This window comes from Mus musculus, chromosome 4 (genome assembly GCF_000001635.26).
Source record: "Mus musculus strain C57BL/6J chromosome 4, GRCm38.p6 C57BL/6J".
Classification (NCBI taxonomy): Eukaryota; Metazoa; Chordata; class Mammalia; order Rodentia; family Muridae; genus Mus; species Mus musculus.
In genome coordinates, this window is record NC_000070.6 from 138,174,404 (window position 1) to 138,201,086 (window position 26,683).

Genomic DNA, 26,683 nt, shown 5'->3' on the forward strand with positions numbered 1-26,683 from the left:
TTTAAGGCCAGGAGCCGTAAAGCACCCAGATGTTCCTTAACAGAGGCATGGTCTCAATTAAGAATCGTCTTCTAGATAACTCTAGCTTGTGTCAAGGTGACAGAAAGGGGTGCGGGGGGAGATCAAACAGACTCAAGTGAAGAAGTCGGTGGTGTTTGTGTGGGTGGCACGGTTCTTGCTTCATGCCCTGGACTAAAGTACAAGAAGAAGGCACTGCCTGGCTTTTTTTTCCCAGTTACCACACCACACTGCAGCTCTGACATTGGTCATCTGAATTCAGTACTGGTCAGTGAGACTCAGGCTTTCTAAACTGAACAGCTGGAGTCTCCTCTCCACAGTGAACATGTTGAACTCATAAGCCATGTGTTTGATTTCTACAATGATGCTATTGCTGTCCTTCAGACCGTACCACAGTTCAGTGAGATAAGTGTCTCCATTGAAACTCATGGGCACCCTGTCATCCCGGCTGCCATGTTTATCTGCCTCAGCTGGAAGCACTGCCCCTTCATTCCTCTCAGTTCTTAGGGCACCAATGAGGCTTCTTTGTCTTGCTAAACCCAGGTATAATCTTAGTAGCAAAAGCTGTGACCTGTTGCTCAGAGCTCCCTCACAAGCTAAATTCAACCATTTTCCACCCATGTCTCCACCATATTTGCTCATTTCGGCCATTGGAATGGAGGCTGGGATGGAGTGAGGCAAGTTTTGTCTCCTGAGAAGAGAGAAGCAGCTTTGTGTGGCATTCTGGGTAGGGTACCAGAGTCATAGTAAAGGAAGAAAAATGATTGTCCCCTTTGATTTAGAGCTGCTGTGAACCAAGACATGAACTGAGTATTAGCCCCTCATGTCACACAGTCCTGAAGAATCTCCCTTCTTCCTGGCCCACTTCCTTTCTCTCCTAGTTCGTCAGCCATCCTGGCAGCTGCATCAGCCACTTCTTCCTTCTGACGCTTACCCTTCAGTTGTTGGAATGTGCGCTGCACACCCCGCCAGTGTTCATTTCCTTAGCTTGAAATCCTACAGTACCCCTGTCATCCGTGACAAGCTGAGGGGCTTACTTCTCCACTTAGCAAGATATTTTATATGGTTTATGCAGTGGAAAAGTAGACGCTTTTTCCTTTTTGGAGCTTGGGGTATTACCAGGTTTCTCTGTGTAACCCTGGCTGTCCTACAACTTAGTCTATAGACCAGACTGGCCTCAAAATCACAGAGATCTGCCTTCCTCTGCCTCCTGTGTACTGGGACTAAAGGTGTGTACCGCACTGCCCAGCCAAAGTATAAGCTTTTAATTGATTTTTATTTGGAAAATTACATTATTGTTCTTAGGTGTAGTGCTGAGGGCCAAACGCAGAACGTTGCACATGGTAGGCATTCACCAGGTTGGACGCCTGACCCTTTCCGGGTCGTCCTGTGGGACTTGACTCTTAGCCTTGTTCTCTTCTCATAGTGTAATTGGGTGTCCCGAAGAGCAGATCAGGGGCCAAAAACTATCGAGCAGATTCACAAAGAGGCCAAAATAGAAGAACAAGAGGAGCAGAGGAAAGTCCAGCAGCTGATGACCAAGGAGAAGAGGAGACCAGGTGAGACAGAGGCTGGGTTGCAGGGGTGCAGGGGGCAGGGTGCTGGGACTGCTAGGCAAGTGCTGCGCTCCATCCTACAGTGTGTCACTTTTATTTCTTTTAGCTTTTTTTCTTGTGACAAAACCTTGTGTCTATGGCTAGCCTGGAACTCACGGTATAGTCTAGGCCGGCCTGGAATTTCTCCTCCTCCTGCTTCTGCCTCCCAAACTCTGGGTTGATGGGTATGTGCCACCATGCCTGGCTTTGCACATAATTTTAAAATAGGCGGGAGGCAGAGGCAGGCGAATTTCTGAGTTTGAGGCCAGCCTGGTCTACAGAGTGAGTTCCAGGGCAGCCAGGGCTACACAGAGAAACCCTGCCTTGAAAAAAACAAACAAAAATGGCAGGGCAAGATCTGACAATTAGATATGAAATTTAAGATAAGGAGAAGTCAGGATTTCTCCTGAGCACCCAAGGCTTGGACAGAGAGAAACGCATGTGCATTCCACAGCACTATTGATTTAGATAGTGAGGTCCATCCAACTCCTCCAAGGTGTAGATGCAGCCTCTGTTGACCCTTAGCCCTGCAGATCCCAGACTCAGTGCCAGTTCAGCCAATACCCATTAATCACTGTGTTTTTTTGTTTTTGTTTTTTGGTTTTTTTTGTTTGTTTGTTTTTTCCTAAGTAATGTTTCCTGATAGCCAGAGAGCTTGGGCTTGGCATTCGTATGCTGTGACTTAAAGACTCCCTGCCAGCTGTAGTGGCACCCACCCGACGTAGCCAGCCACATCTGCTCTCCACAGGCAGACTCTGTCTCAAGAAAACCAAGAACACTCCTTTTACTAGGACTGCCATTAGTATTTTAACTTTCTGTTTGTGATCTCCTTGGTTTGATGGCATTCCTCGGTTGACAGTATTCTCAGCGACAAGCTGGCTTGAGGCAGTGATACACCGCCTCACTCTCTCCTCCCCGCAGGCGTCCAAAGAGTGGATGAAGGTGGATGGAATACTGTACAAGGGGCCAAGAACAGTCGTGTACTGGACCCCTCCAAATTTTTGAAAATTACTAAAGTGAGTATTATACTTTACCAAGCTTGGTGTCTTCCTGTTATCCCAGTACTTAGGAGGTGGAGGCAAGAGAATCAGAAATTTATGGTTATCCTCGGCTCCGTTGCATGTTTAAAGCCAGCCTAGGCTATATGAGACCCTGTCCTCCCCCAACGTGTCTGTGTGTGTTGAAAATTTAAAACACACACTCGCAGAGCCAAATATGGCAGCACACACCTTTAACTAGCACTTAGTTAATTAGTTAGGAAGTTGTGGTAGGAAGATGTTTGTGACCAGCCATGGCTATATAAACTGACGAAGCAATTTGCACATAATTGGGCATTGTGGTATAAGAAGAATCATTTGGGTCTGGAGAGATGGCTCAGCGGTTAAGAGCACTGACTGCCCTTCCAGAGGACCTGAGTTCAATTCCCAGCAACCACGTGGTGCCTCACAACCACTTGTAACAGGATCCAATGCCCTCCTCTTATTTGTCTGAAGACAGAGAAAGTGTACTCACATACATAAATAAATATTAAAAGAAAAAACATGATTTGAAGCTGTGTAATTTGTTGAGCATGTTAGTAAGACATTCTATACAGAAGACCCGAGCATACCCTGAAAACCAGAGTGACCGTCATCACACTGTTCTGTGGGTCCCACCTTAATGAGCACAGCTCCAGTTTACAGTTGCTTGTTTTATTTTGAGGCAAGGTACCCTGGCTGGCCTGGAATTTGCTATATAAACCAGGCTGGCCTGGAACTTGGCCTCCAAGGCTTGTGTTACCTTACCCAGCTAAATTCATTGTCTTTAAACTGAAACTTTGTTGCTAAAGTTGGTTATATGTCACTGAAGAAAGCCATTTAAAAAATGTACTCTTGAATGACCTTTGGCCACTTTTTTATAGCCCACCATTGATGAGAAGATTCAGCTGGTTCCTAAGGCACAGCTGGGCAGCTGGGGCAAAGGCAGCAGCGGGGGAGCAAAGGCAAGTGAGTCCGGTAAGTGCAGAGGGCCCTGGGCTGGCTGGCTGGTCTGCATGCTTTTGCCCTGCAGTGCCTTCCCTGGGTCTGGAATTGTGCTCCTCTGCCTGCAGTTGCTGAGCCATACTCAGTGGTTCTCAGTCACATGACACAGCCGCTTCCTTTTCTATAGGGCTTTTTCAACATTTACCATTAGATTTATTTTATCAGTAGGTGTGTTTTGCTTGGATCTTCGTATGTACAGCACATGTGTGTTTCTTGCCTGCAAGGTCAGAAGGTCTCAATTTTGGGATCTAGAGTTAGAGATGATTATGAGCTACCGTGTTGGTGCTGGGAATGATGGAGGTTCTAACTACTGAGCCTTCTCTGTGTAACCCTGCCTGGCTGTCCTGGACTATCTGGATCTATCTGCTTCCTTTTTTTTTTTTAGTTTGAGACGGGAGGTTCTCTGTGTTCCCCTGGCTGTCTTGGAACTCACTCTGTAGACCAAGCTGGCCTTGAACTCACACAAAGTAATCCACCTGCCTCTGCCTCTGAAGTGCTGAGATTAGAGACCTGTCCCTCCACACCAGGCCTCAGGTGTTGTTTCAAATGCCTATAATCCTGGCATTTGGGTGATAAGGATGGGAATCCATGCTCATGCCTACCTGAGCTACATAGCAAGACACAGTTGTCAAAAACCTAGTTTGTAGCTAGGTGTGGTGGCACACATCTGTAATGCTAACACTCAGGAGGCTGAAGCAGGAAAATTACCTAGGCAACATAGTAAGTCCCAGGGTAGCGAGAGGTTTGAGCCAGCAAGACCCTGTTTCAAAAACAGAAACAAAAAGGTTGGGTGTGTGGCTTTATAGTAGAGTGCTTCCCTGGTGTGCCCGAGGCTTGAGTTTTGGACTAAGAATGAGTGTAGTTGCTGATGTTCGTCATGTAGATGTCTACATCGGATATAGATGACACAATACTATCATCTACGAAGCTCATATTGCTGACCTCTGAAGAGCTGCTGACCTCTGATGGCCCTCAAGGGAGGGGATTGGTTCTCTTTAAAGAGTGTGGCTCCTGGTGGGTCTGTTGTGAGCCAGCTGAAGGCTCCATACTCCCAAGTATGGGAGCAGCACACATTGGACTTGGTGGAGTTTGGGGATTTTTGTTGGTGGTGTTTGTTTGTTTGTTTTAATGACAAGTTTAGAGGGGTTGGAAGTGGATCGGGGAAAAGAAGTTTTGAGGCGTAAGTTGGGGGTAGTTATGATTAAAATACATACTATGAAGTTCTTTTAAAAATTAATAAAAATACTTCTTAAATTTCACACTCAAGAACACACAATCTAATTGTAAAATAATATGCAAAAAACTCTCACAATGTTTTATTAAGGTTATTATTTGCCTTGGTCCAAATTTGTGCCAAATTAGACCAAATGTGGCCAAGGTAGAAGAAGCCTGAACCATCACAAACATGTATTGAAAACTAAAGCAACAAAATGATCCAAAGGAAAGTGAAGAAATTGCAACAGTGTTTCCTTAGGTCACTTAACAGTCAAGTGTTTACTGCTGCCTTTGCTACTCTCACATAAGTCATTGCGCAGTGCCTTGGCGCAGTTCCCTCCCCCCTGCTTACCACACCTGTCTTTGGTGTGTGTGCTTGGTTGGTCGGTGTGTGACTAGATTCCGTGTAGCCCAGGCTGACCGGAAGTCACTGTATACCTGAGTATGACCTTGAACTCCTTGCATCTGTGACTATAGAGTCCTGAGATGATGGAGTTGCCACCATACCTGGCTGAATGTTTTTAAGGACATAAATTTGTAGCAAACAGAAGTTTGTAGGCCTTTTTATATGCTGATACCCTATAAATGTACTTGTCAGAATATGGTAGGTGTCACGTGTCCTTGCTAGAAATTACTGCCGACAGCCATACTCCCTCCCCACTAAGTGCTTCATCTTGGCTGATGCTGGGAGCTAAGCAGGTCTGGGCCTGGTTAGCACCTGGATGGAAGGAATGACAGTCATTGAGCTTCTAACCTTTCTTGGCTCTCTTCCTTGTTAAACTGTCTCTCTTTACACTTCATGTAATCAAGTTACTGCTCTCAGGGCTGGGTGTGCAGCTCAGTTGGTAGAGTTTCTGCTTAGTGTGCACAGTGCCCTAGGCTTGAGCCTTAGTAACTCAGGAAGCGGGTATGGTGGAGGGCTTCCAGCACTCAGAAGATGGAGTCATCAGGACCTGAAGACCACATAGTGAGTTCCAGACTGGCCTTGCCTATATGAGATCTTATTAGAAAAAGAACAGGGGTGGGGGGTGGGGGTGGAGTTTACCTGTTGCCCCACCTACTTGGGAACCAGTCCAGCCCAGCAGTGAGGGCCAACCTGAACAATATAGACCTGTTTCCAATTTTAGAAGGAAAGAAATTCCTGGTCTTGTTTCTTATTCCCAGATGGCAAGAAAACAAGTATTTGCATATTAACCATGTAATTTGTATTTTCTTTCTAAATCTACAACACCTATAGATGCCTTACGGTCAAGTGCTTCCAGTTTAAATAGATTCTCTCCTCTGCAACCTCCAGCACCTTCAGGGTCCCCGTCGGCCACACCCTTAGAGTTTGATTCCCGAAGGGCGTTAACCAGGTGAGCATTGCTTTCATGTTCATGATGGCCGATCTGCCTGCCAGCTCTGTCTCCCTAACACTCATTCTCTCCCTCCCTCCATCTCGCTCTTCCTCTAATCTTGACATACATGTCATTTGTAAAGTGGGAGCACCTTTATGGTGGGGTGGGATGAGGAGAGAGCAGGTTATCTGGCCATGCTTTGTTCCTTAGGCAGACCAGATAGAGCACCTTGCCACACTTCTTGCAGTGGAAGCATCCTTGTACTCAGGCATGAAAATTAAGGAACTCCACCAGCCAATACCCATCTGCTTCTGTCTCAGGGTTGTTCAAGTTACATAATGTTTCCATTCCCAAACGTCAGACTGTTGCTCATGCGTGAGGCTTCTGCAGCAGGCTGCTGACCACCAGGACTGCGGCCCATCTGTCGCTCCTGTGGACTCTGCTGGTTCTGATTTTCATGTTCTTGTGTATGTTCTTTGGGTTAACTTCAGTCCATCCTGAGTCTCCCCTCCTGAGTTACCTTGCTCAAGAATTGTCTGAAATAAGTCAGCAGGGAGACAGACACCCAGTGCTGTCAAGTGCTTCCAGTTTAAAGTTCTAAGATTAAAGTGTATGGCTTTAGCTGGTGAAATTTTCTTCTGCCTCTCTCACATAATTCCCATGTATTTGAAGTTTCTGGAAAAGAAAACAAATGCTTGAAACCAAATGATGTAGTTTCTCAATAATGAGGTTAGCCCTGTCTAACGTTTGCTTCCTGCCATTCAGTCGGCTCCCACTGCATCACTGTCTCTTTTCTTCAGAGGTCTACACACGAGTAAGGACTCACCACTGACAGCTAAAGTATTTTAGTAGAGTTCACAGCTTGTGCTTAACCAGTTTAAGGTCCCAGTTTAACCCCCACACTCAGAGCCCTGCAATTGAAAACAAAATTTTCTGGCAGCCAGGCATGGTGGCTCACACCTTGAATTCCACACTTTAGAAGGAGAAGCACAGGGGCCTCTGAGTTCAAGGACAGCCATGCAGGCCTGTGTTCTTGTCACTCTCCAGAGATGTTGACTTGTGTGTAACAGCCCGAGTACTTCCAAGAGAAAGGGCCCCGTGTCATTTACACTTACACTTTACTCTGCAGTCATTGCACATGTGCGTGGGTTGTGTGGGGAAGCATGTGTGGCGGCCAGTGAGTAGAAATTAGAGCTAGAAAGACCCGGCCCTGGAAATTAACTCAAGTCACTAGGTTGGCAGCAAGCAACTTTACCTACTGAGCCATCTCACTCCCCCCCCCACTTTGATGTCTCTTTGATAAGTATTGTAGTGTATACTTTGGTGCTTTCATAAATGAATACAGTGTATTTAGATCATATTCACTTCCCTATAAATCTTCTGGGCCCTTGCCCTCTATCTTCCTCCCAACTTTATACCTTATAACTTTTATTTATGCACATATGTGTATATATGTATGTATACATATACATACACATAAATCCGGAGGTTAGAGCTGCCCGTATGCTCTCTGGTATGGGCATGCACTGGAGTGTGACGGCCAAGCATGGCTCACACGCTAGAGAAAGGGGCTCTGCCTAGCAGCAGCTGTCACCTGTCTGTCCGAAGCTTCTCACGCTTCAGTGTTTTACAATTTATTTTATATGCGTTGATGTTTTATCTGCATGTGTGTCTCTGTGAGAGTGTCAGATCTTGGATACTGGAGTCATAGACATTTCAGCTGTCATGTGGGTGCTGAGAACTGAACCCGAGTCCTCTAGTTGACCAGTCAGTGCTTTTAGCCGCTGAGCCATCTCTCCAGCCCTTCACACTTGAGGGTTTTTGTTTTGTTTTGTTTTTTTGGGTTTGTTTGTTTGGTTGGTTGGTTGGTTGGTTTTTCGAGACAGGGTTTCTCTGTGTGTAGCCTTGGCTGTCCTGGAACTCATTCTGAAGACCAGGCTGGCCTCGAACTCAGAAATCTGCCTGCCTCTGCCTCCCAGTTGCTGGGATTAAAGGCGTGTGCCACCACACCCGACTCACATTTGAGTTTTTAAAGAATGATTTTTATCCATGAAAAACAAAACTGCCACGAAATCTTATGCTCTCTTCTGGAGTGTCTGAAGACACACTACAGTGTACTTACATATAATAAATAAATATTTTTTAAAAAAAGAAAAACAAAACTTCCTTCCTGTATATATAAGATCTATGGATGTTTTAAAGTTACAAAATCAAAGACTACACACAAAAAATAAAGTCTTAAGGTAGTATCCTTTTTCCTCCTAAAGGTAAAATTAAAATATCTTAGTAAATATTCCTTTGGAAGCTCAGATTTTTGCCTATTCTGCGAGTTAGTACACTTTAAAATATAGTTAGTGCCTTATATCTGAAGTTGTGTAGGAGGCTGGAAAATGGGTCAACTAGTCTGGTGCTTTCCAATCACGGGCGGCCTTACAAAGAGAAAGATTTAAAATAGTTATATGTAGAAAATCTTGGTAACGCTTTGTGTTGTATGAAGCAAGACATTATCTTCTGAGGCCTGTTGTTTTATCTTTTTAGTCGTGGGAGCATGGGCAGGGAGAAGAGCGACAAGCCAATTCCAGCTGGAACAGCCCGTCCCAACACGTTCCTGAGGGGCAGCAGCAAAGACCTGCTGGACAACCAGTCCCAGGAAGAGCAGCGCAGAGAGATGTTGGAGACCGTGAAACAGCTGACAGGAGGCCTGGATGCTGAGCGGGCCAGCACTGAGGCCGACCGAAGCAAAACGAGGGAGCTAGGTGAGAGGGCCCTGGGATGCAAGACAGACCTCCTATTGGCTTTAAATTCAGAAGCAAAATACAGAGACAGGACTGGCGAGGTCATTCAGCAGATAAGAACCCTGACTCTGCGTCTGGACGACCCATACTCAGTTCCCACACCCTCTTCTGACCTCTGATCACACAGCACTCATGTAGGACAGGTACAGTACTCATACACTTAAACAAAAAAATAAGCAGTAATAAAGCTACCAAGACTTGATGAGTACATTCTGCACCCACCCCTGGGAGCATCCGCACAGTGTTGTCATTGGGTGTCACCAGTGTCTCTCCAAAGCTGTGCCATCACAGAGCTTCCAGTCCTCCCTGTCTGCCATGCTGTGACGACAAGGTCCTTTTCCTTTATGATCAGTATTCTGACTTTCTCACAGTCCTTCCAGCCCCTGGTCCCGTGGTCATCGGATGTCAGTGTGTTCAAAGCCCTGTAGGCTCTGGTAGGGCTCACGTTATCCCTGCTTAACAGAGAAGGTGTCAGCCGCCTTCTCCAGCCTCATCTCCCTCGTCACTTGTGTGGGGTTTGTTTGTATTTAGGGTGCATGTGCTCAGACTCTGGTGGCACAGTAACAGTTCTCTGTGTCTTCAGTCTGAGCTCTGGATTTTTATCGATTCACACACACCCTGTCCAGTTCTTTCTTAGAAGAAATTGAGTTAACTTGCAGAAACACTTGAAACAGGAGCTGATAGATAAAATGGTTTTGAATCATCTTAGAGTTCATGATGATGAGTAGAGATGAGACAGACTTCTGGGGTGGAGCGGTGGGAAGCATAGGAGAGCGGGGCAGCAGGAGCAGCCAGCCAGAGGGGAGGCGGGAGTGGCCAGCCAGAGGGGCAGCAGGAGCGGCCAGGCAGAGGGGAGGCAGGAGTGGCCAGGCAGTGTTTACACAGGTCCCACACTGGGCCAGTGTAGTCAGTACTCTGTCAAGCAGGCACTCACCCACTGTGTGTTCTAGAGGCCTTTGTGGGCTCATTCTTTAAGCAGTTGCAGGGAAATCAAAATAAAGAAACTGCCAAGCTGTGGCTCTAAAGGTTCAAACTATCCCTAACTCTGGTCATGGCTAGAGCGCAGACTGTGGTATTACTGTGTACCTCTCTGTCCTAAAGAAAAGGGCCTTTGATTTTCCTTTCATTTGTCTGACTCTGTCAAACCAATATCCGTAAGACACCTGCCCTGAAAAGCCAGCGTGCGAGCACGTAAACATCACCAGCCAAGGTCCAGTTGGACTGATACTTAGTGTTTTATCTTCTTGCTCTTTGATCTCATTCATAGCAAAATCGGAAATGTGTGCAGTGCCAGCCCCTGACAAGCCTGCACTGTCAGAAGAGGAAGTGGAGAGGAAGTCCAAGTCTATCATTGACGAATTCTTACACATCAATGACTTTAAGGTAAATGCTGACAGTGAAGGCAGCAAGCAACTCTTAGGCAGCCCATGTCAGAGAGCATGGCAGCTTGGCGTGACCTAGGTGTCATTATGAGCAGATAAGACATGGATTTCGTAATCCAGCCCTTCAGGGTTCAGTTGGCTCAGCTCTTGCATTTCTGCCAAGTTCTCTATTTTAAACTGATGATCTCTGTCATTCACAAATTTAATAGTGGGAAAAGAGAATGGATTCCAGTCAGTGTAACCGAGAGGAGGCTAAACTGACGGTGGCCTTAAGGAGCAGACAGCAGAGTACCACTGCGGCTACTGCTGGCCCCGTCCCACCTGTCTGGGCCCTTAGACATCATAGCATCATTTTCCTTTCCGTGGGTTATGACTGCCATCATTTTTCCTTTGTTTTGTAAGTGGGAAACTGAGGCACAAAAGGACAGTGTGTGTTCAGGTCAGAAGGCCTGAGACATTTCAAGACACCCCCCACCCCCACCCTGTGAGCTTGCCTTTCTGACATCTCCTCCACCTGGACTCTTTAAGTGATGGTTGGTAGGACAAACCTCTTGCCTGAAAAAAGCCACAGTCCAGTGACAGACAGAGCAGTGCAGGTGACTCCACAGATGTCCTGAGCTAGAAGGGGTGACGGAAGATCGTGTGACCCAATCTTGTTTACCGCTCAGGTCAGAAGGTGTCTCTTCTGTTAAACAGCTGCTAGATAACTTACACTTTTGCTTTGGTATTATTGAAAATCTTATTATTCATTTTTTTGAATAACCTAACCATTATCTGCTTTTTGTACACAAAATCACTTTGATTATGTCTATCCAAACCCTGAAACCTTCCTTCACACCTGTAGTAGCCAGCATCTGGAAGTGGGAAGAATGGTATTCTAGAGGGTTTTGTTTGTTTTCAGTTTCTTTTGAGGCCTTGTGCAGGCCAGGCTAGCCCTAAACTCACTAGCCAAGGTTGATCTTGTCCTTTTAATTTGCCTGCCTCTGCCTCCCGGTTCCTGGATATGTAGAGGATGTTGTGTTGTGTTTTGAGACAGTGTCTTGCTCTATAGCCCAGTTAAGTTGGAGCACTTACATGACTTAGAGCTGCCTCCTGCCTCAGCCTCCCTTTCCTGGAGTTGTAGTCATCAGCCCCCAGACCAGCCAGAGAAAGCTTTTGGTGATGTTAAAGGTGAAGGGATGAGTCTGCAGACCTGACCCTGGAACGGAGTGAGCCTTGAATGAACAGCAGAGGGCTGCTGCCCTGCGCCTGCTCAGCCTCCTTCCTAGACAGTCAGCACTGACTAGCTGGCAGCACCTTGGCTCGTGGAGAAACATGAAAGGCAGGAGAGCCTGCAGAGTGACCGCAGGTGACACAGCAGTGTCTGCAGAGTTAGATGGCCAAAAAGAGGCTTCGTGCCATGTGATGTCAGCTCAAATTGAACTCCCCAAGCACAAAGCTGCAGTGTACTTCAGGGTCAGTAGTGGACACGTGAGGACACCTCCTCGCCAGTGTAAGCTTTCTGAGTATGTGGGAAGACACAAAAGTAACAACTAGTGACCTTACAAAGGTAGATAGGTTGTACTAGATAATTTGACCTGAGCACTCAAAGTATTAAATAACAGAAACGCAGATAGAGCCGCCTGCGGGCACTCTCCTCTGCTGTGGTCAGTGGCCACCTTTCTCACCTCTGTCCTCTCAAGAAGAGCTTGCTTCAGAGGGTGAAGGAAAGGGAAGGCTGCTAGCACCGTGGTATCTGCGAACTGCATGGCCAGGCAAGCAAGCTAGACCAATAGGCTTTGTCCTCCAGTCCAGAGACCAGGTGGATCACTCCACAATCCATGTAACTTCCTGTAATAGCAGACCTCTTTGGTGTGAAATTGTGCAGTACTGACATCCCAAGGCAAGTTCTTGTTTGTTGTTTGTTTGTAGTTTGGTTTGTTTAGGGTTTTTTTTACAGTGTTTCTCTGTAGCACTGTTTGTTCTTGAACTCACTCTTTAGACCATGCTGATCTCAAACTCAGATCTGCCTGCCTCTGCCTCTGCCTCTGCCTCTACCCCTGCCCTTGCCTCTCCTTCCCCCTCCCCAGTGCTGGGACTAAAGGCATCCTCTACCAGTCCTGGCTCACGTTAAGGTCTTTTAATCTTGGTGTTGTTCTATTTTACAGTATCTCATTTTCAGAGTTTTAAAGTGATGCAGGTTGACACATACTGTTACATCCTCCATATACATTATATGCATATATGAATGTTAAATACAATAATTTTTTGGCTTTGGTTTTTACAACAGAGTCTCATACTGTAGAAGAGACTAGCCTCCAACTTGTGGCAATCTGCCTATCTCAACCTCTTAAGTGCTAGGATTAGAGGTATGAACCACCAAACTCTTATTTGGAAACATACTTTGGGCTGCTGGAGAGATGGCTCTGTGGTTAAAAGCACTGACTGCTCTTCCAGAGGGCCTGAGTTCAAATCCCAGCAATCAAATAGTGGCTCACAACCATCTATAATAGAATCTGATGCCCTCTTCTGGTGTGTCTGAAGACAGCTACAGTGTACTTATATAATAAGTAAATAAATATTGAAAGAGAGAGAGGGGGGGGAGAGAAAGAGGAAGGAAGGAAGGAAGGAAGGAAGGAAGGAAGGAAGGAAGGAAGGAAGGAAGGAAGGAAGGAAGTTAGTTAGTTAACCCAGGAGCTGGTTCAGCAGACAGGGTGCTTACTGCTCTTAGAGGATCCAGGCCTAATACTAGCTCCTACACACATGTGGAGTGTATGCAGACATTCAGGCACATGCACATACGTACATGTTAAATACAAAAATAAATCTAGAAAACAACAACAAGAGTCAAAGCTCTGAGAGGCCATCCCCCTTGGGAAGGAAGTTCAGCGTTTCACTGCATTACCTGGTCTCAATTTCAGTCTGGATTAAGGCAATCCTTCTGCCTCAGCTTTCCGACTTGACGAACACAGGTGTCATGATGTGGGACCTTGTTTTGTCACCCTGCTAGAGCCTTGAACTCAGTGTGCATCCCAGGATAGATTTGAACTAAACAGTCATCCTCCTGCCTCAGCATTTTTAGTGTGTGTGTTGCCACACCTAACTAAATCAGTATTTTTATTTCTCTCTACTTTTTATTCTAGAAATTTGCGTATAGCACCCTTTTTAATATTAAACAAGGAAAAAACTTACATTGGAAAACTGTCTTGTTTGAAAAGCCTTATACTACTTTTAATATATTTAGATTTTGAAGTTACCATAACATCAGAGTTTGGAACAAGCCTTTATTTGTTTGAACAGGAGGCCACGCAGTGCATAGAGGAGCTGAGCGCCCAGGGCCCACTGCATGTGTTCGTGAAGGTGGGTGTGGAGTTCACCCTGGAACGGAGCCAGATCACCAGGGACCACATGGGCCACTTACTGTATCAGCTGGTGCAGTCAGAAAAACTCAGCAAGCAGGACTTTTTCAAAGGGTTGGTATCCAGTATCCTTACACCTCAGCTGCTAGGTGATGTCTGCCATCCTGGCCTCTGTCACTGTACTGTTCTGACCTCATACGCAGTGTTGATTGATAGAACCACGGTTTGTAGACTGGGCTAAGACACTCATGTTATCATCTGATTTTCTCTGAGACCTCCATCCGGTGTCTGGAATGGAAAAGAACCACAGCTCATTCATTCATCACAAGGCTTTAAGTCAGTGAACCTCAACTTTTCCTCATGAGATTGTTGAGTATGTGTTTGCCCTGTAGATCCTGTAGGTTTCTGTGAAATGACCTTGAGGTGTCAGAGATTGCTGTGACCCAGTCTGACTTGCAGCTCCTGTTCCCTTTGCAGTGGCCCTGCTCACTGCCGTCCTCCTGCCCTGGTGCTGTTTTAGTTGCCTGCACCCTGAGTCATGGCAGAAAAGGGCTGCCCAGCTAACTCTGTGGAGCCCGCCTCCCTCCCACCTCCCTCGTGCTGCCTGTACGTTTCTATGTTTTCACAAGTTAGAGGGTCAGCCTGTTCTGCATGGGGAAACCTAGCAAGGACGGCCCTGCCCCGCTCTGCAGTCTCGCACCTTTGGGACCATAAGCTCACATCTGAGTGCATCCTTATTGAGTTTCTGCTCTGCTCTCTTCCATTGGTCGCTGTGTTCTCACCCAGTGCTGTCTTGCTTACAGCTGCTCTATGGTACTTGTTTGAAAGCACAGACAGTTTCTTCCGAGGCCTGCACTAGCCTGCTGTCTGAGATGGCTTCTCTTCCCTTTGGTTTGCATCGCTGTCGAGGTCTTCTCCTTCTCTGCTTAGGCTTTGACCCAGGGATTGCCTCCTTCGGTCGTTTGCTGTTGGTGTGCAGAGCGCAGTGCATGGCTCAGGGCTGCTCCCTCTCTTTCACTCAGCCCTTAGGAGATACTAGTTCAGCAGTGCAAACAGAAGCAAATTGCACGACTGAGGTATTGCTTCTAAAAGGATTGAACACTATAAACTTCAATACCTATGAGCTGCATCTATGAAACACTATGATAAGGGGGGGGGGGGAGTCATTTTATAAGCAGTAAGGATTTGATTCCTCACTGTGTTTTGTAAACTGCTCTAGGATGAACTAGCTGAATGCAAAGTGGAAACATAAGCCAAGAATTCAGAAGTCTTTTAGTTATGATGTGAGATGAAACAATGTTTTGTTTAATGACAAGAAAAGTTCAGTTGTCTATTGGGCACATTATGTAGCTTACCCTGTGCATAGTGTCCAAGAACATTAGTGATTTACCCAGAAATCCAGGTGTTCTGCCAGATTGTGTCCCCCAGTGACATATCAACAGCTGACTGTGCACGTACTGAGAGCATGTGCAAGTCTGCTCCATTGGGGTGGATGTCTGAGCATTGCAGGCTATGAGCTCAGACCCTTGACATGGTTAGGATGCCTGAAAGCCTCAGTTCAAAATGGATCTGAGCTACACAGAGTGGGATTACAGTGGAAAACACCCATGTTACACAAGGACTTGGAGCCAACTGTTACCTGCTCCTGGCGTGCCCTTCATCCCTCCTTTTCACATGACTAGCAGAACTGTGCACGTCTCTTGTCTCCAGTTTGTACTTTTAAAAACAGCTGTATGTGAAAACAGTTGGACAAGCCCTGAACTGTTTGCACTAAGTCAGAGGTTACAGTTTGAGCCCACTTGTGACTGTGTATACACACACACACACACACACACACACACACACAGAGAAGCCTTTTTTCCTGTTTTTGATACAGGTCAAGCTCTGTTGCTCAAGTTAAACTAACTTATAACCCTCTCACCTTAGCTTCCCAAACAGCTGAGAGTTTGGAAGTGTGTCCCTGGGAGTATGGGAGTGTGTCCTTGTGCCTTAGTTATATATTTAATTCACCTTTATTTTACATTACACCAAAAAAAAAAAAAAAAACCAACATTTGACAGCACAGAGGAAGGTCTGGAAATCCTTACACTAGCACAGTGTAATACAGTGCTACAGGCTTCCAGCTTTCCCTCCGTGTGTATCTCTAGCATGCTGAGTCCTTCTCCCTCCCTGTGCTTCTGGCTGCGTGGTTACATACATTCCGTCTGTGACTTTTATGATAGCTGTTACCCACACTTCACATGGCTATCTGAAAATTTCAGGAGTCATTGCCATACAGGGGTCTTCTCAGGGTTCCTGCAGTGTGCCTTTACCTGGTCTGGTCTTTGTCTTCCCATACTAGTGTGAGAGGCAACTGAGATTGCTTACGCTCCTCTGGGGCTGGGCTAGGGCCTTCACACAAAGGTATTCAGTGGGCAGAAACTTGTTGCTTTACTGATTTTCGTCTCTATTTAATTTTAACTTTTAAATTCTATTTGCAGTGATTTTTTTTTCTCTTGTTCTTATTTCAGTTTTTCTGAAACCTTGGAGTTGGCAGATGACATGGCCATTGATATTCCCCATATTTGGTTGTACCTGGCTGAACTGGTCACCCCCATGTTAAAAGGAGGGGGGATTTCCATGAGAGAACTTATTGTGTAAGTTGTGTTTGTTCTGTTTAATGTCTGTCAAGGTAAATGAGTCCACACCCTTCCCCATTGGCCCCTCTGCACACTCATGGGCACAGCCTATAGCTGTTTAGCATTCCTTTTTTAATAGTTATTTTTATTTTATGAGCATTGATTAGTGTTTTATCTGCATATATTTCTTGCAACAGTGTCAGGTCCCCTAAGATTGGAGTTACAGACAGCTTTAAGCTGCCATCTGGGTGATGGAAATTGAATCCAGGGTCCTTTGGAAGAGCCGCCAATGTTCTTAACTTCTGAGCCATCTCTCCAGCCTCCTTAGCCTCCATTGTCAAAGGGAAATTGTTGCATTGTCTGTAGTTGAAGTCTGTTTTAAGGATCTGAGAGACCCTTGGCCCTTTGGGGTGGCCGTCTCAGATCAGAGTCCGGGAGGAGATTATTTCCGGATGTTTCTTGTTAGTCTGGGTTTGCTCTGCCCTACTGAGCTGCACCGTTGTATTAGAAGCTCACAGTTATTCTATTTTATTTTTTTAGTTTTGGTTTTTCAAGACAGGATTTCTCAGTATAGCGCTGGCTGTCCTGTAACTTGCTTTGTAGACCAAGCTGGCCTCAAACTCAGAGAGATCCACCTGCCTCTGCCTCCAAGAACTGGGATTGAAAGGGACAGCCTCAGGTTAGAAGGACATCCTGCCCTGGTTGTGAATGGGCATCAGTGCCACCTTGGGTTACTAACTAGTTCTTCTCTCTTCTTCACGACACTGTTGTCCCTGCAGCAGTTCTTGAGCCTCCTCTTAAAGGTTCACAAAATAGATATTGGCACTTTGGGGATTGTGACGTCTTCATGGAAAAGCAAAACAATAAAAACAGTTTAAGCATGATCTTGGTTAATTAACAGAACCCTTTTTTGAGGAATTACGATATTAACCCTAGAGAATTTAGGAAAGACTTGCTTCACTCTGAAAATACCATAGAAACAAGAAAATTCTGTCTTAAGTCTGCTTGTGCCTGAGCCTTAACTGAGCCTCAGCCTTTGCTGTGACGCCGTGGGTAAGTAAGAGGCATCCTCTCCACTTGAGCCATTGAAGTGCTTACGTATAAAGACAGATCCTGGGCTTCTGCGCCCTCCTCCTCCTCCACTGAACTTGAGGTGACCAGCAAGTCTGACGGGCTGGCCCGAGTCCTGTGTCTGCACGGAACAGAAGCGTGCCAGTGTTCACCGGCTGCTCCTGTCTTTACAGGGAATTCAGCAAGCCATTACTTCCTGTTGGCAGAGCTGGGGTCCTGCTTTCTGAAATCCTACACCTTCTATGCAGACAAATGGTGAGTGCCAACAGTGTCAGACCCTTTGACCACGTGGTGGGAAGGGCGGTGACAGCAGTGAGCTTGGGTTCTGTGAACAGTTCCAGGCTCGGTGTACAAGTATTCCCGTTTCTTTTTGACCGTGAGAGAAGAGTATGGCCACTGCTTGACCTGGCTTCTGTCAGAGGTACATCTGCCCTTCTGTTACCAACAACTTTGGGAAGAATTACCCAATCACAGCTAGAAGGAAAGCTGCGTTCTAAGCAGTCTCAGGCTACATGTTATTTATGTCTTGTTTTGGAACAAAATTAATATATTACTTTTAATAAATGTCAATTTAAAAAACTTTGAGAGTGGGGCTGGACAGATGGCTCAGTGATTAAGGGAACTTGCTGATCTTGCAGAGGACCCTGGTTCAGATCCTAGCACCCACATACTGACAACTGTCTGTAACTCCAGCTCCGAGGGTTCTGATGCCCCCTTCTGACCTACATGCAGTTAAAACACTCATTATTCATAAAATAAAGATTCACAAAATGGTCGTCACTCTTAATACTTTTGATAAAGTACTGGTACAGTCTTCTTAGAAATAAGTGGTAAAATGATAGTGCAGGAGAGTTAATTCTTTCAGTTTATCGCAGTTAAATATCTGTTATTCCAAAGATAAATGAGCCTCCAAAGTCTGTGTAGGCTGGAAAGGGAGAGAGCCAGATGGGAACCTGTCAAGAAGAAGTCTGTGGGGCTTCACAAAAGTGTCTACTAGAAAGGGGATGTTGGCACAAAGCAGAGCTCCCCTGAAGATGCTGGGGTTCTTGCTGGGATGGGTCTGAGCTGCAGGTCTGGCGTGCTAGGTTACAGCTCCGTGGGTTTGCCTTTCAAGTTCTTAACCCAGGGCAACCTGCTCACGACCAGAGCCCTTCTGTGTTCATTGTGAAGCTGTGTAAAATGGAGAAAGAGATGCTTTCAACAGCCTGCTTTTGGTGACTTCCTGTTTTGTGATAAAACTCTCCCATATAGCACTAAAATGTTTACTGAGCTATTCTTTTAAATTCAGCATTCCTTCTTCAGCCTTCTTTAGTTCTTACTTAAAATTTAATTGCTATAAACTTTCATTTTCAGTAACAGAAACTACCACCCACTTCTAAACAAAACCAGATTTTTGATGAATTTTCATTTGTTTTTTTTTTTGTTTTGTTTTGTTTTGTTTTGTTTTGTTTTGTTTTGTTTTGTTTTTTATCTTTGTGTTTTTGTTTGTGGTGGGCTTTTTGTTTGTTTTTGTTTTTTGGTATCTTTATACTTTTTTTAATCATTTTTGAGACAGTCTCAGGACACAGCTAGCCCCAAATTGATGGCAGTCTTCCTGCCCACCCTCCCAAGTAATACGACTTACAGGCATGCACCACACTGCTCAGCTAAAACCAGGCTTTTTCTTGGTCAAGTTGTGTGAGGTCCTCACCTCATGGCCTAGTGTTTTCTCTTACACTGTGTTCATGAGGTGGCAAGCGGACCTGCTTGTATGTTTCCAGCTGAGCAAGACTCTTGTCTGCTCAAATGGAAAGGTGGTCTTGGAACAGGGATGCCTTGGAGGCCTATGTCTGACTTAATGGTGGTATATATCCAGGCTTGTCAGGAAGGCGGGAAACGAGAGTCTGGAAACATAATGTGTTAGGGTGTTAGTTACTGATGGACGGAATCATTCACCATTTTGTTGATTTACAAACTTATTTTTAGGTTTGGGAGAAAAGGTCCGCTCTGTAGGCCAGGCTGTGTTGGACTTGTTATGTGGTCCAGACTGGCCTGGAGCTCCAGATGCTTGGCCACCTACTAAGTGCCGCGTTTCAGGTGTGGTTTCCATGCCAGAGTCCCCATTGAACTGATATGTGCTCAGATATCTCAGATACTAGGCTTTTGATTTTGGCTTTTAGTCTCTATAGAGTAGTTAGGACTTTTTATAGCAAGCAGACTTTGTTTTCTTCTTGCAAACGAAGCTGATGGATGGGTTTATCTCTGTTTTAGAGCCATAAGAAAGTAGGCGCCCTGTGGAGGGAGGCTGACCTCAGCTGGAAGGACTTTTTACCGGAAGGGGAAGATGTCCATCATTTTCTCTTGGAGCAGGTGAGTCACCGTTTCTTATGCTGCTGGTTGGTTTGAGGTTGTTAGGCTCCATGTGTAGCATTCACAAGGTCCTGTGTTCCATCCATAGCACTGCAGATGACGACAGTGATGACTAGGAATCAGACAAGGACAGCTGAGGGACCTGGATGCTATTGGCTCAGCAGTAGAGCCCTGGGTCGGTCGGTCTGTCTGTCTGTCTGCCTCTCTCTCTCTCTCTCTCACACACACACACACACACATATTTCAGTAACAGAAAATGAGAACCTTAGCAAAGACAGCTTTTTAATCTGTGTTTTAAGGCTCCTCTATCAGAAGAAAATTTAGGTGTCAGGGGTACTGTGTCCATCACAGCTTGAGAACAGCTCTGACTAGCCAAGACAGATGCGTGTACAACAGAGTTTGTTTGGGCGACCTGGGCTCTCTGATGGAAGATTGTAGCATCCTGGAAGCTCAGCATGTTTGTGATGTGATGTCACACACAGATGAACAAGGAGGCAGAGTTAGCTCGCCTCAGTAGGAGACGTCTCTGTAGGGAGTAGCCTACAAGCCGTAAGCATGTTGGAGAAAGGCCGTGGAGGACATACCTTCCTATGCTACCAGTATTCACACATGGCCCAGATAGGAAGGGTTAGCCATTTCCCTCTGGGTCTGAAGCTGTGGGTCCCTGACATGGCATTTACACTCTCAGGGCTTCCTTCGTTCCCTAACATCAGGAAGCTATGCAGGCACCGAGGAGCTTGATCCCCAACACCCATTGGAAAATGCCAGGTCATGGTGCGTACTTATCTCCCAGCGCTGGGGAGTCAGAGAGTGAAAGATCAGGAAAGCTTGCTGGCTGGCAAGCTAGCCTGATTAGTGAGTTCCAGGCCAGTGAGAGACCCTGCTTCAAAACAAAGTAGATGGGGTGTTCCTTAGAGAGAAACACAAGGTTTTTCTCTGGCCAACACATGCATACCCCTACATGTACACATGTACACACATGACTACACACACACACACACACACACTTAAAAGAGAATACTTAACAGATCCCATAATCCAGAAGTGAACTTGCTAAGAGGAGATGAGTTCTCTCGCATAAGCTGCCAGTGCTCTGAGCTCTGTAGACAGGACAAGGCTATGGTGCCACTTAGAAGGCAGAAGGTTCTAGAGAGGCTTACTGTTCCCAACCCCATAAGTAATAATTGGAGGGACCCTAAAACTAGAACCTTGCCAAGCTTGCCTCTGATTTGACAGGAAATGCAGACATTGACAAGCCAGAGTGCAGCATTGGTGGGCTCTGTACTTTCATACTAAACAAACAACCAGGGAGGAACGCTAGGTTGAAGCTGTTCTCAAGTAGAAATGACAAAGCTCTTACAAATCCAAGTCCTGAAACACCTGGGCTTGGGCATCGCACCACACATGGAATCCCCGTCCTGGGCCTGAGCTAGGATCTGCAGGCTGAAATCAGTCAGGGCTACATGATGAGATACTTCAGGAAGCCTGAGGAAGCTAAAGCATGCTGTAGCATAGTCATTAAGGACATAAGCTGCTGGTGCACATAGCCCCAGAACTCAGGAGTCAGAGACAGGACATCTCCGTGAATTTAAAGATATCCGGGTCTACATCAAGCTCCGTCCAGGGCTACCCTATCTCAACATACAGAAAAGAAACACAGCAGATTAAGATAAGTCCAGGCGTTGAGCCCATTCCTCTGCGCTCTGTGGTGATTGAGATGTGCACTATGGGAACCCCAGCTGTTGAGGAGACTGATACAGGAGGATGACTTCTTTACCAGGAATTCGAGGCCAGCTCGATTAGTAGACCTAAGTCAAAGCAAGGAAGTGCTGTCTGAAGACATCGTGTGGGCTGCCGTGGACTCACTGCAGCTGTAGCTGCAGTCTAGGTGCACTAGGGATGTGCTCAGTACAGCCTGCAGCTGTAGCTATGGCCGCCCCTTGACCTCTGCCGCCCAGTGATGGGTCATAGCATATGCTACTATACCCAGCGCAACTCAAGTATGTGTAAGTCAAGTATGTGTAAATTATACATGGAACATATTCACTCCTCTTTAAAGATTTATGCATTCCTTTTCTGTCAGAGTGTTACACCCACACGTCTGTGCACCACATGTGTGGCTGTTGCCAGAGAGGGCACCAGATCCCCCAGAACTGGAGTTCCAAACAGTGAGGAGTCACGAGTTGTGTGCTAGAAACGACGCCCAGGTCCTCTGCAGCTCAGCCAACCAAGCCATGTCCTCGCCGACCCCACCCCTATTTTTTAATACATATTATCTAAACCACGAAGAGTTCATTTGCCTAGAGTGAAACAAGGGACCACGAGGAAGAATGAGTAGTACGCCTGTTACATCGCTCACTTATATTTAGAAGAAAGAGAAAGCTATAAATCAATTTGAGCTTCAGCCATATAAAGTGCAAGCTGCAGGTCAGGTGACCTGTGTGTTCAGGAGGCTGAAGCTGCGCAATGGTGTGAACCTGGCCTGAGGTACACAGCTGAGCCTGTCTCAGTCACAAAAGGCAGATGTGGGAGAGGAGGGGGTTGAGTGTGAGTTCTGTGAGCAGGGCACTTGCTGAGCTGGGAAGGGCAAGGAGGAGGCAGGAGAGAGAGAAGGTGGACACAGGCCAGTCTAGTCTGAGTGGCAGAAAGGAAACTGCTAAGCCAGCCTTGCACCCAGCTAGGCCCAGCTCCATGAGACTGAGGGAAGGACGTCTGTGAGTGGATGAAGCCGCTCTACTCTAGCCAGGCAGAGCAGGAGCAAGTCAGAGAAGGCAGCAGGGAGCACTACTACAATGGGACAGGTGTCACTGAATTCTGTCCCAAAGCGTGAGGAGAACGCCTGAGTGCCTTTCATGCAGTACACTTGTTAGCCTTCCTGACGTGAACAAATGCCTAGGACAGAAATTGGGTTTGTCGTTCACAGTGTCCTCTACAGAACACTCAAGGGGCCCTGGTTTTAAAGACTAAATAGTGGACTCCAGAGTGATGTCAGTTGTAGAAAACCAATGAAGGCCACCCATTTCCCTGAAGCCACACAAGCCTTGGTCCCTGCACTGATCGGAATGGTCTGATCTCTGAGTTCAAGGCTAGCCTGGCCACATAGTGAGACCCTGTTGAAAATTTGTTCTTGAACACAGGAAAATGAAGTGATTGATCCATATCAACCTGTGCTGCAGGCTAAGTCAAGGGACACTGGGAAGTAGTGTAGAATCATACACAGTTGTTGTGGAGCTGTCAGATCGGCATCTGGCTACAGTTGCTTGCCCGTTGTTGATGGTGATTTAAGGCACATGGAGAGAAGCATGGTAACCCAGTCCTTGGGAGGTGGAGTTAGAGGGATCAGGGATTAAAGTTACCCTTGGCAGCAAAATGAGCTGGAAGCCAGCCTGGGCTGTGAGACCCTATGTCAAACCCAGCAGCAGCAAAAGATGTTACAGTGAACGCAAAATGAGCTGGAAGCCAGCCTGGGCTGTGAGACCCTATGTCAAACCCAGCAACAACAAAAGATGTTACAGTGAACGCAAAATGAGCTGGAAGCCAGCCTGGGCTGTGAGACCCTATGTCAAACCCAGCAGCAGCAAAAGATGTTACGGTGAACGCAGGTCTAACGAAAGCCTCGCCCTCTGGGTACCAGGGAGAGGTAACTTACAGGCTCGAAGTGAGCACTGCCTTTGTCAGTGGTAAAGTTCTGTTTTCAAGCCCCCGAGCCATCTCTCTGTCCCCTAAATACAATCTTTTTGAAAGGTTGGAATCTCATCAGATACTAATGAAGTGACAGCCTTTGACAGTTCTGTCACAGTGGCTCTGTTGCTCATTCTCTCAGGCCGAGCGAGGCTATGGCTGCCCTTCCTCTCCATGTAGTCACCACAGTGAAAATCCCAAGGCCTCGTGTAGTTGCCACGGTGAACAATGTCAGTGTCTCACTTTTGCTTCCAGAAGTTGGACTTCACGGAATCCGAAGGGCCCTGCTCCTCTGAGGCACTGTCAAAGAAGGAGCTGTCTGCCGAGGAGCTGTCTCAGCGCCTGGAAAAGCTCATCATGGAGGAGAAAGCGGATGACGAGCGGATCTTTGACTGGGTGGAGGTACAGACACGGGCTGTGCTCTGCGGTCTCTGCAGAGTGGCCATTGGGTCCTCAGAGTTCACATTGCCCGTCCTTCATACCTATTACCCTTCATGCACCAGGGGCCTTTGTGCCTGTATGTATGTGGTGTCTTTGAAATTCAAAGACCGGTTTTATAACTGTTCAGTTGTTTTTACTCTTTCTATTTTTGTTGTTAGATTTTTGAGACAGGGTCTCATTATGTGTCTGGATTTCACTAAGTAAACCAGGCTGGCCTCAAATCCATGCCCAGGCAGTTTCAGGCTTGCTTGCTTGCCTTCTTTTTTTATACTTTGCTTGTTATGTATACAGCATCTGCCAGCATGCATGCCTACACACCAGAAGAGAGAACCAGCCACCATGTGGTTCTGGGAATTGAACTCGGGACCTCTGGAAGAGCAGTCAGTGCTCTTAACCACTGAGCCATCTCTCCAGGCCCGCAATTTCAGTCTTTAACATGTAAAACCTATTCAAAGCACAACCCATTTCTCTGGGTTCATTAGAATTCATTCCACATTCTGTCACTTGTATACTATCCCAGATAACTTTAATTAGCGGCATGCAGCTACTATGACATACATGGGCTTACATTTTCATGGCCTTAGTCTTAGAGTCTGCCATGTGTTTAGCCTGTTTGCTGTGTTCTTTAAGTAGCAGTGCTTTTCCATGAAGAGCACTTAACATGCTTTTTATGAGGTCACAGAAGCAGAGTTGAGGCTACCTCTTTTAAGTCTCTCTTCTGCTCTTCTAGAATCTCCCTTAGCCCACTGTGTATGTCAGCTGTGAGCTTTAACCACTCCAGGCACTGAGAAATAGAGACCCTGGCTTTCTCCCTGTCTGTACAGACTAATCTTTTCTTGAAGTCTTTCGTTCTCTCATTTTCAATCACTGCTAGAGAGAGAGAGAGAAACTTAGTGTTTTATTCTTTGTGTATGTCCACACCACCTGTATACCTGGTGCCCAAAGACGCCAGAAGAGTGTTAGATCACTAGAACTGGAGTCACAAGTTGTTATGAACACCCATGTAGGTTCTGGGAATCGAACCCCCAGTCCTCTCCAAAAGCAGCAAGTTCCTTAACTCCTGAGCCGCCTGTCCAGCCCTTAATCACTGCTTTTTCATGTGTGGGTGGCAGCCCCGAATGAGGATGAGGATCCAAACTCTGAGGTTTCTTTGGCTGAGAGGGGGGTTTTATTGTTTGTTTGGTTTGGTTTTTCTTTGGTTTGGTTTGGTTTCGATTTTTAGTTTTTGGTTTTTGGAAACAGGGTTTCTCTGTGTAAACAGCCCTGGCTGTCCTAGAACTCTTTATAGACCACACTGGCCTCAAACAGAGAGATCCTCCTGCCTCTGCCTCCCAGCTGCTGGGATTAAAGGCGTGCAACATTACCACGTGACCAAACCCTATCTATCTATCTATCTATCTATCTATCTATCTATCTATCTATCTATCTATCTATCTATCTATCTGTGATTTATTTATTTATTTTGTGTATATGAGTACATTGTAGCTGTCTTCAGACACACCAGAAGAGGGCATTGGATCCCCTTACAGATGGTTGTGAGCCACCATGTGGTTGCAGGGAATTGAACTCAGGACCTCTGGAAGAACAGATCCTCCTGAAATCTTTATGTCAATATCCTTATGGGTTATTCTTACCAAAAGACAGCCCAGGCTTCCTGCATTCCTTTGAAAGCTGCTTGTGGTGTCTGAACTTGGTCAGCATCTGGCAGCCAGCATAGGTCAGGAAGTGTATTGCATAGGTAGTGCTGAGACAGTCACATGTTACCTGGGGTGGCCTTCATACTCTGTCTCCAAAGACCACCTTTAGGTCCTGCTTCTCCTGCCCTACTTCCCAAGTGCTAGGTTCTATGTGGACAGCACCATTCAGCTCTTGCTGTTTGTACTGAGGCTCTCCCTGGAGGCCCTCCCTCCCACACCAAACTCAAACCTGTCCTCAGTCAGGTACCATTCCAGTCTTGAGCGCGCTCCAGATTTGGGTTCGGTCATAATATCTGCTGCTCTCTTTACATCATCCTCAGATTTATCCATCAGGGTCTGAGGGGAACTGAGGGGACCGTGGGAGTAGATTGGTCTCAGGACAAAACTACAGTTGTGACTACGGCTCTCCCAGTCCTTGGGACACTGCTGTCCCTTAGCTTATTCCTTGTCCTCCACTTGGCTTTGTGGTCACCATTTACATTGCACCCACAGGGGACTGTCTATCATTAGAACTTCAGAAGCCTTGCTGGAACTCAGGAAAGATCCCTCTCTGAGATGCCGTACACTAATCAAATTAAGATGGAAGGTTACTTTAACATGGCTACATTTTTTGAATATTACTTTCTAGTGTGACTACAGGGTCTCTGCCTACCACTGTAACAATCAGCTATGATCACCAGCTAGGGAGCAGTCTGAGAGACAAGAGGCAGTTAGTTCAGTCCAGTGTGACAGAGTTCAAATGTTGGGACTCTGACCCCAACTAGTTTATTTTAGGCATATTTCAGTACAGCACAATGTGGCTAAGACTTTCCTGGTAAGAATAACTCAATCTCATGTATACAACAAAGCTTAAAATGTGATTATATCAAAACTTTGTAAAGTTTACCTTCTATAGCTTCTGTAGATTGTGTAGATTGACAAGCTTCTAGTGAGGTTAGAGCCCAAACGGTCACCAGTGTCCAGTCCCAGCCCTTTGGGAGGCTAACAGGTGTGCATTCTTTGATTTGAAGGACAACCACATGTGCTAACATTCCTGGTTCCTCCAGTGCTTATCTGTGACTCCCACGGCATAACCATTATCTCTTTCCTAGTCTTTTTCATCTATTTATGTATAATTTATTCTTG

General features: G+C 46.2%; 1 protein-coding gene across 54 annotated transcripts in view; it reads left to right on the forward strand.

The window, feature by feature from the left end:
* Eif4g3 (eukaryotic translation initiation factor 4 gamma, 3) overlaps positions 1–26,683 on the forward strand; it is a 215,308-nt gene that overhangs the window by 182,625 nt on the left and 6,000 nt on the right. For 50 of the 54 annotated variants that reach the window (XM_017320161.2, XM_006538770.4, XM_006538776.4 and 47 more), the window contains 11 exons: positions 1,445–1,577; positions 2,535–2,629; positions 3,514–3,607; positions 6,087–6,204; positions 8,725–8,942; positions 10,249–10,364; positions 13,643–13,815; positions 16,212–16,337; positions 17,564–17,645; positions 19,641–19,739; positions 23,676–23,822. In XM_017320161.2, coding sequence (XP_017175650.1) covers positions 1,445–1,577; positions 2,535–2,629; positions 3,514–3,607; positions 6,087–6,204; positions 8,725–8,942; positions 10,249–10,364; positions 13,643–13,815; positions 16,212–16,337; positions 17,564–17,645; positions 19,641–19,739; positions 23,676–23,822 — 1,401 coding nt within the window. The remainder of the gene's footprint in view (positions 1–1,444; positions 1,578–2,534; positions 2,630–3,513; positions 3,608–6,086; positions 6,205–8,724; positions 8,943–10,248; positions 10,365–13,642; positions 13,816–16,211; positions 16,338–17,563; positions 17,646–19,640; positions 19,740–23,675; positions 23,823–26,683) is intronic. The other 4 variants (XM_006538775.4, NM_001256195.1, NM_172703.3 and 1 more) reach the window with 1 other exon arrangement.